We start from the raw sequence: 9,173 nt of genomic DNA on the forward strand, positions 1-9,173 counted from the left end.
TCAATGAAGCTATCGCTCGATTTTCCTCTAATTTTGACAGTGCCACTCGGAAATTCTTTGGTAACTTCGAAAGGACCAGACCATGTTGAACGAAGTTTTCCTGGAAAGAGCTTAAGTCGAGAATTAAACAATAGCACCACATCTCCTTCATTGAATTCCTTCCTAGAGATGTGTTTATCGTGCCACTTCTTTGTTCTTTCTTTTTAAATCCTAGCATTCTCGTAAGCATCCAATCTAATTTCCTCCAACTCGTTAATATCTAATAGCCTTTGTCCGCCTGCGGCAGTGTAACTTAAGTTTAAGGTTTTTATGGCCCAGTAGGCGTTATGGTCTAGTTCTACCGGTAGATGGCATGATTTACCGTACACTAATTTGAAAGGCGTGGTTCCTATAGGTGTCTTGTAGGCGGTTCTATACGCCCACAATGCTTCGTGTAACTTAGTTGACCTATCCTTCCTAGATGTGGCAACAGTCCTTTCAAGAATTTTCTTGATTTGTCTATTCGAGACTTCAACTTGTCCACTCGTTCGTGGGTGGTAAGGTGTCGCTACACGGTGTCGATCTCCATATTTTACTAAGAGTTTTTCAAAAATTCTAGATATGAATTGGGATCCTCCGTCGCTAATAACTAATCTTGGTACACCAAACCTCGGGAAGATTATATTCTTGAACATCTTAATCACTACTTGTGCATCGTTTGTGGGTGAGGCTACAGCTTCTATCCATTTAGACACGTAATCTACTGCGACAAGTATGTAATTATATTCAAAGGAAGATGGGAAAGGTCCCATAAAATCTATTCCCCACACATCAAAGATTTCTACTTCTAAAATGCCCTTTTGCGGCATCTCATGTAGATATGTTTCCAGTGCGCTGACAGCGGTCGCAATTTCTAATAGCAATGTGGACATTCTTTCACAGATTGGGCCAAAAGAGACCGGCTTGCAGAATCTTAGCGCATGTCTTTGATGTGGTTGCAAGCCCACCATAGGGGGCATCATGGCAATGTTGTGTTATACTCTCTATTTCTTCTTCCGGAACACATCAGCGGAATATCCCATCAGCGCCTCTCTTGAATAGCAAGGGTTCATCCCAATAATATTGTTTAAGGTCATGGAAGAACTTCTTCTTTTGTTGATAGGTCATGTCAGGCGGAAGCACTCTCGCTGCTAGGTAGTTGACAAAATCAGCATACCATGGCAGTGTGGTTCTGGTGCTTAGTGTCTTAACGGCCTCGGTTTGCGCTTTAGGTTGTTCCAATGTGCCACTTTCGGATTCTAATTGTGCTATTAAGCGTTCATAAGGGAAATCATCATTGATTGGTGTTTCTTATGTTTTAATACCTTCCATCCTAGATAAATGGTCAGCTACTACGTTTTCGGTCCCCTTTTTATCTTTGATTTCCAAATCAAATTCTTGTAACAGTAGGATCCACCTTAATAGTCTTGGTTTTGCATCTTGTTTAGCTAGTAGATACCTAATGGTTGCATGGTCTGTATAAACAATTATCCTTGCTCCTATCAGATAGGAACGAAACTTATCCAACGCGAAGACCACGGCCAAGAGTTCCTTTTCGGTTGTGGCGTAACTCATTTGCGCAGGGTCTAAGGTCCTACTTGCATAGTATATTGCGTGGAGTTTCTTATCATTCCTTTAGCCTAAGATTGCTCCTACAGCATAGTCGCTTGCATCGCACATAATTTTAAACGGTAAATTCCAGTCGGGTGGTTGCATTATGGGTGCGGATATGAGGGCTGTCTTTAGTACTTCAAAGGCTTCTAAACATTCATCGTTGAAATTAAACTCAACGTCTTTCATTAAGAGGCTGGTCAGAGGTTTAGAGATCTTAGAAAAGTCCTTTATAAATCTTCGGTAGAAACCTGCGTGTCCTAAGAAGCTCCGTATTTCTCTAACTGTTTTTGGGGGTTGGAGATTTTCTATTACTTCGATCTTTGCTTTATCGACTTCAATTCCTCTTTCGGAGACTACATGTCTATATACAATCCCTTTTTTAACCATAAAGTGACACTTTTCCCAGTTTAGGACGAGGTTAACTTGTACGCATCTGTCCAAAGCTTTTTCTAGATTTGAGAGGCATCCTTCGAAATCCTCCCCACACACAGAGAAGTCGTCCATAAAGACTTCCATGATGTTGTCTATGTAGTCAGCGAAAATTGACATCATGCATCTCTGAAATGTCGCAGGGGCGTTACATAATCCGAACGACATTCGTCTATAAGCGAATGTTCCATAAGGGCATGTGAAGGTTGTTTTCTCTTGGTCGTCAGGGTGAATTGGGATCTGAAAGAACCCTTAGTAACCATCCAGGTAGCAGTAATAAAAGTGTTTTGCTAAGCGTTCGAGCATTTGGTCAATAAAGTGGAGAGGGAAATGGTCTTTCCTTGTGGCTTCGTTCAATTTACGATAGTCAATACACATCCTTGCTCCGGTCACCTTTCTTTCAGCGATAGATTCGCCTGACTTATTTACGGTAACTGTTATGCCTCCTTTCTTTGGTACACAATGGACCGGACTTACCCACTGACTATCAGAGATTGGATATATAATTCCGACATTCAAAAGTTTAGTAACTTCATCTTTAACTACTGTGCTCAGGATAGGGTTAATCCTTCTTTGATGTTCCCTAGAGGTTTTGCAATCTTCTTCTAACATGATGCGATGCATACATATGGAAGGACTTATTCCCTTCAGATTAACAATGTTATATCCTAATCTAGATGGATACTTCCTTAACACTTGTAATAGCTTGTCGGTCTCTGTGGCTCCTAGCTCTGCGTTAACTATTACTGGTCTTTTGACCTTTTCCTCACCTACTTCGAATGTCAACTTGCCTTTCTTCACGTCTATAATAGCTCCAGCGGTAGCTAGAAAGGGTCTTCCTAAGATTATAGGGGTATTGACGTCTTCCTTTATGTCCATAATTATGAAATCCGTAGGAATGTAGAATTGTCCGATGCGAACGGGTACGTTTTCAAGAACACCTACAGGATACTTAATAGAACAGTCTGCAAGTTGTACTGACATCTTGGTTGGTCTTAGGTCTCCCATGTTAAGTTTCTCACAAATGGATAGAGGCATTAGGCTAATACTAGCTCCTAAGTCGCACAAAGCTTTGTCTATGACAAATTTTCTTATATTGCAGGGTATGGAGAAACTTCCTGGGTCTTTTAGCTTAGGTGGCATTTTATTTTGAATTATCGCACTACATTCGGCAGTGAGTGTTATGGTCTCGTTGTCTTCTATTTTCTTCTTATTCGATAATATTTCTTTTAGGAACTTAGCATATGAGGGCATTTGGGTAATGGCTTCTGTAAACGGAATTGTAATGTTTAACTATTTAAGAAGTTCGACAAATTTCTTAAACTGCCCTATGCTTTTAGATTTCTCGAACCTTTGAGGGTACGGTATAGGTGGTTTATAAGGTGGTGGAGGTATGTATGGCGCTTCTTTTTCATCCGTATCGCCTTCCTTGTCCTCTTTCTCTTTCGGGTTACTTGGTTTATCCTTGGGTCTACTTTCCTCCTCAGTTGTCTTACCAGGGCTTTGGAACATAGCAGGGTTTTTAAGCCTAGGGCACTCGGTTCGTCCATCTCTCTACCACTTCGCAGAATAATAGCATGAGCATGTCCTTTTGGATTCGGTTGTGGCTGTCCAGGAAATGTCCCAGCAGGTGCGGCAGTAGGTGCTTGTTGTTGTGCCACTTGAGAGATTTGTGTCTCAAGCGTCTTGTTGTGAGTGGCCAACGCGTCTACTTTAGTCGCTAACTGTTTGATTTGCTCATTAGTGTGCATGTTTTGGTTTAGGAAATCCTTATTAGTCTGAGTTTGAGTGGCTATGAAATTTTTCCATCATTAATTCTAAGTTAGACTTCCTGGGGACGTCAGGAGCAGCGAAGGGTGCCTTTTGATATCCAGGTGGTACACTGGGTGCTTGACCAGGCGTGTACAAAGCATTATTGTTCTTGCACGAGAAGTTAGGGTGATTTTTCCATCCTGGGTTATATGTGTTTGAGTAAGGGATTATTTGAGCATAGTTTACTGGTTCGGGGGAAACTCCTGCCAAAAGATGGCACTCGGGGGCAGCGTATCCAGACATCCCGCGTATTTCGCAATTTGGGGAAACAGCAGCCACGGCGGCTACAGGTGCTATAGTGAGGTTTTCGATCTTCTGAGTTAGGGCATCGACCTTGGCGTTAACACGGTCGAGGTTACTTATCTCGTACATACCACTCTTCGTTGAAGATTTCTCTTCAGAAGTTTTCTCTGACTGAGTTCTCTCGCTTCCCCATTGATAATGGTTTTGAGTCATACTCTCGATAAGTGCGTAGGCATTGGCATATTCTTTGTCCATTAGTGCGTCACCGGCGGCAGCGTCAATTGTAAATCTCGTGTTGTAGAGGATACCGTTGTAGAAGGTATGGATAATTAACCATTGTTCTAAACCGTGATGTGGACAGAGTCTCAACATGTCCTTGTACCTCTCTCATGCTTCGAATAAGGACTCGTTGTCTTTTTGTCTAAACCCATTGATCTGGGCTCTTAGCATGGCAGTCTTACTAGGTGGAAAATATCGTGCCAGGAAGACTTTCTTAAGTTCATTCCAGGTCGTGATAGAATTTGCGGGTAAAGACTGGAGCCAAGCTTTAGCTCTATCCCTTAGTGAAAAAGGAAAAAGGCGCAGTCGGATAGCTTCCGAACTGACACCATTTGTTTTTATAGTGTCTGTGTATTGCAAGAACACTCACAAATGAAGATTAGGGTCTTCCGTCGAATTTACAGAAAATTGATTTTGTTGTACAGCTGACAACAAAGACGGTTTTAGCTCGAAATTGTTCTCCACAATAGCAGGGGCGACAATGCTATTGTGTGGTTCAGCTTGCGAAGGAATGACATACGACTTGAGAGGACGCAGCTGTTCTCCCATGGTTGATTCTTCAACTGGTTCAGAAGTAGGATTAGGAACAAGAGTGCGAGTTCGTCGTAATCGACGTGATACAGTGATAGAACGCTCCGGTTCGGGAATTGGCAGCACTAAGTCTTCACTTCGAGAGCGAGTACTTGGCATGCACAAAGGGAATTAGAGCAGTTAAGTTGCCTTAGTCTCTACAAGGTAACAGTTAATTACGATATCGACTAAATTAGTCCTCGGCAACGACGCCAAAAACTTGATCGCGACAAAGTGGGTATGTCTGTGATTATGACTGCAAGTGCACAGTCTATCGCGTAGTTTTAAAAAGATATCGAACCCAAAGGACTAAGAATCGGCCTTAATGTAGTTAATTGTTACTACGTAAATCTAAGGCTATCGTTGGATTGGTTGAGATCAGACGGGAAAAAATAAAGAATAGAATTAATTTAAATCAAGGATAATTGTATCGGTATGTAATAGTCGGACGCCAGGGATCTAGTAAACTATCGATGCGGATCGTAATTTGAAATTACTTTTTTGTAGAAATTATTAGTTTAAAAATCTTCCTTTCACACTCTCGTGTTTATTAATTATGATTTCACTATTAAACCTAAGTGAGCGCTCTCGCTGTATCAATTAAAGTTCAAAGTGATTTTTGAAAACAAATGAAAACTAATTACCCTTAAAGCGCTCTCGCTGTATTTAAGGTTAATGCCTAATTTCTAAGGTCCAGTTAAAACCTCAAACTTCCGTTTTTATTGATCCTAACTTCTTTTGTTTTTAACTCTCGTTATAAAACAGTTTAATTAGGCGTTTAGAAATTACAGCCAGATAAATAAATTTTAGTTAATAAATTACATCGATAGCGTCACTAGATTCCCTCGGTTATATGACTTTACATACCGATAAGGGATATTTAGCCGGACATTATTTTAATAGACGGAACAGAACAAACATAGCAGGTATAAAATAATCCGGACATAATCTGATAAACTAACATAAAAAGTAATTAATAATAAATGCTAATAAATAAACCTGAATTAAATTGCAGACTGAAATTTGAAATCTTGCAGCACTGGTTCTTGAATCCGGTACTTGAATCAAATTTAGAAATTAAATCTAATACTAAAATCTAAAACTAAATCTGAAGCTAACAAGAAAACTAGAGTTACAATAGTATTTCCGGTGTGGAAATCTATTGTAGGAAGTGGGTAGGAAGAAGTAGTAGAACTGAAAATTGAAACTTGCAGAGAAAAGAAAATGACGGCACTTAGGGTAAAATTCGTAACCCTTTCAATTAATCTTGATGGGTATTTATAGAGCTGCCAATTCTTGGATTTGAACTTGTTTCGTAGCAGTAGCAGGTCTTTCGGAGGAGAAAATGGCGGAGAAAAATTGGGCAACGCCTCTTCTGGGCTTGAGTGTGTGACTAACGTCACACACTTTAAAATAGGAGGGTGCCGACCGGCAGGAGGGGGTGTGTGACGGACGGCAGGCACTTCATTGTGCCACTCGTCACGTTCCCTTCTCTCTTGCGCGTGGGCTTGGCTTGCAGCATTTTCTTGGACCTTTCTTGCTTCTTATTTGCACCCCATTGATTCAAGTGTCCCTTTTAGCAATTTCTCTTCATTTTAGCTCATTTTTCCGATCATTTCTTTTTCGAGCTCTGATTTAATAAATTCCTGAAACAAATACAAAATACCGGCATAACACGAAATAAAATAATAAAATTGAAATAAAATAAGATAATAATACATGTAAATTAAGCTAAATATACGATAGGTTTTCGTGTTATCACTTCTCCACATAGTGAGATTGATCCAAAGAAATTCCTTGTTCGGATATTGTGATCTTGATACCAAGAATCACACTCGCTTCTCCGAGATCTTTCATATCAAATTTGTTGCACAACAATGACTTCATAGCATTAACGGCCTGAATGTTTGATCCAAATATGCGTAGATCGTCTACATATAGACATATGATATTGCATATGCGATTTTCAAATTTATAATAAATGTAATTGTCACTTTCATTCACTTTGTACCCATTCGATATCATTAAGTTATTGAACTTTTCATGCCATTGCTTACGAGCTTGTTTTAGTCCATACAGAGACTTATCTAACTTACCGACCTTGTTTTCTTGTCCATGGATCACAAACCTTTCTGGTTGTTCCATATATATTTCTTCTTCTAAGTCACCATTTAAAAAAACAGTTTTAACATCCATCTGGTGTACTTATAAATAGCATCAATTAAAATAAGTAACCTAATGGATGTAATTCTAGTCACTGGAGAGAAGGTATCGAAGAAATCTACATTTTCTCTGTCTAAAACCCTTGGCTACAAGGCGAGCCTTGTATTTATCAATAGTTCCATCGGGTTTTAGTTTCTTTTTCAAAACCCATTTACAACCGATTGGTTTGCAACCAGGAGGCAAGTCTACTAAGTGCCAGGTCTTGTTAGATTCCAGAGAATCTATCTCATCATTAATAGCTTCTTGCCATAAGTCTGCATCCAGAGATGACAGTGCTTCTTGAAGATTTATTGGATCTTCTTCTACATTATAGGTCGCATAATCAGGCCCATAGTCTTTAGAGACTCTTACTCTTTTACTTCGTCGAAGTTCTATTTCTACATTGTCATTGCTTTCTATGCTTCTTATCACAAGAATGTGACTCGATTGAGTGCCCCCACTATTTCTCGATTTGAAGGGAAATTCGTCTTGATAAAAATTAACATTATGTGATTCTATGATCACTATTGCATTTAGGTCATAAAACCTATATGCCTTACTATTTGTTGCATACCCAATGAATACATATTCATATACTCTACTAGTGAGTTTATCTCATTTTAGATCCAGAATTCTGACATAAGCCAGACATCCCCAAGTTCTCAAATAAGACAAGTTTGGTTGTCTTTTCTTTAATATCTCATAAGGAGAGATGTTACTCTTTAACTTGGGAACTCCACTAGTGAGGTACAACACCATAATTCATCATAATTGCAACAACAAGTTCTGTAAGAGTTCTATTCTTTCTGCTTTACCATGCATTTCAGGAGAATATGGAGCAGTCGTTTTATGTACAATTCCATATGTTTATAAAAATAATTAAATAAACTAGAATCATACAATTTACCTATCACTACAAGTTCTTACTAAATCATTTTCAAATTCTTTACAAAGTTTTTAAACTTATCAATTTCATTCACAAAAATATTATTCTTTGTGATGATGGTGTACAAATCTACCCCAATAAACTGACTAAATCTTTCCTTATTTAGAAGAAGAAAAAAAAACATAAACATGATTCTTTATAATCTCGGGAGCATACATGACATCCTTCAAGATTGAAGTCTTTTCACAGGTGGACCTTGTTCCACTTCTCCAATATCGACAACATTAGTGGTGTGGATATCTCCCAACAACACTTTCTTATCTTTAGTATTCGTGTATGTTTTAAACATAACACAATCATAATAAACACGATAAGAGACGCCTGTGTTTATCCACCAACCATCAGATCTATCAACCATGTTGATTTCAATGATCATATGAATAAATTTTCTATTAGCCAGGTTAACCCGTGCATTACGGGCTACACCAAGTTCAAGCATTACAAGATACATTTCTTAGTCATATGACTCGGTTTTCCACAGTTGAAAAAAAGGAAAACAATGTCATTTCTTTGAGGTGGTGGTTATTTTCTAGTTTGAGCAACTAGGGCCATAGAAGGGTTCTCATTCTTAATTTGGTTCACAATATTGCAGTTCTAATTCTATAATGATTTGCCATATGGCTTTAGAACCACACCAAATTTATTTTTGTTGTTTAAAAAAACAAGAGTTTTCTATTTAATCATATCTATGATATTCTTCTTTAATGAGAATAATCAGTCTCTAAATAAAAAATTATTTTATTTTCTAACAAAGCATAATTCATAAAAACTTTCAAACTAGGGGCAGTTTGCCAATAATAAGAGAAATTCAAATTGTTCATATAAATACATACTGTTATGCCCTCGGTTTTTTACCATACCTCTCGCGAAGAGATACGCGAACTGACTCTTTTCTTTCTGCTTTTGTGTTTTTGAAAATCAGAGAGTCGCCGCCGACTTTTATTTTATCCAATTAAGGAAAGGTTTATAAAAGAAACAGAAAAAGACCTTTAAGAAATTCTGGGTAAGGGGGTAAGTTATACAAAGGGAAGGTATTAGCACCCTTTGTATCCATGATTAT

At 38.5% G+C, this 9,173-nt stretch overlaps 2 protein-coding genes and 1 non-coding gene across 3 annotated transcripts; 1 reads left to right on the forward strand and 2 right to left on the reverse strand.

The window, feature by feature from the left end:
• Positions 1–203: 203 nt before the first annotated feature.
• On the reverse strand, positions 204–989 carry LOC131639781 (uncharacterized). Its single transcript, XM_058910237.1, has one exon. The coding sequence runs from the start codon at positions 987–989 to the stop codon at positions 204–206; it is 786 nt and encodes a 261-aa protein (XP_058766220.1).
• Positions 990–3,834: 2,845 nt separating this feature from the next.
• LOC131639782 (uncharacterized) lies at positions 3,835–4,371 on the reverse strand. Its single transcript, XM_058910238.1, has one exon. The coding sequence runs from the start codon at positions 4,369–4,371 to the stop codon at positions 3,835–3,837; it is 537 nt and encodes a 178-aa protein (XP_058766221.1).
• An 88-nt stretch (positions 4,372–4,459) lies between these two features.
• Positions 4,460–4,566, forward strand: LOC131639783 (small nucleolar RNA R71). The gene has a single exon (XR_009295049.1). It is a non-coding gene; the product is annotated as a small nucleolar RNA R71 (small nucleolar RNA).
• Positions 4,567–9,173: the final 4,607 nt, after the last annotated feature.

This window comes from Vicia villosa, unplaced genomic scaffold (assembly GCF_029867415.1).
Source record: "Vicia villosa cultivar HV-30 ecotype Madison, WI unplaced genomic scaffold, Vvil1.0 ctg.002778F_1_1, whole genome shotgun sequence".
In the NCBI taxonomy this organism is placed as follows: Eukaryota; Viridiplantae; Streptophyta; class Magnoliopsida; order Fabales; family Fabaceae; genus Vicia; species Vicia villosa.

What these genes read in the sequence shown, in the direction of transcription:
- LOC131639781 (XM_058910237.1), bottom strand. Translation starts at nt 989, where the DNA reads ATGGTGGGCTTGCAACCACATCAAAGACATGCGCTAAGATTCTGCAAG.
- LOC131639782 (XM_058910238.1), bottom strand. Translation starts at nt 4,371, where the DNA reads ATGGACAAAGAATATGCCAATGCCTACGCACTTATCGAGAGTATGACT.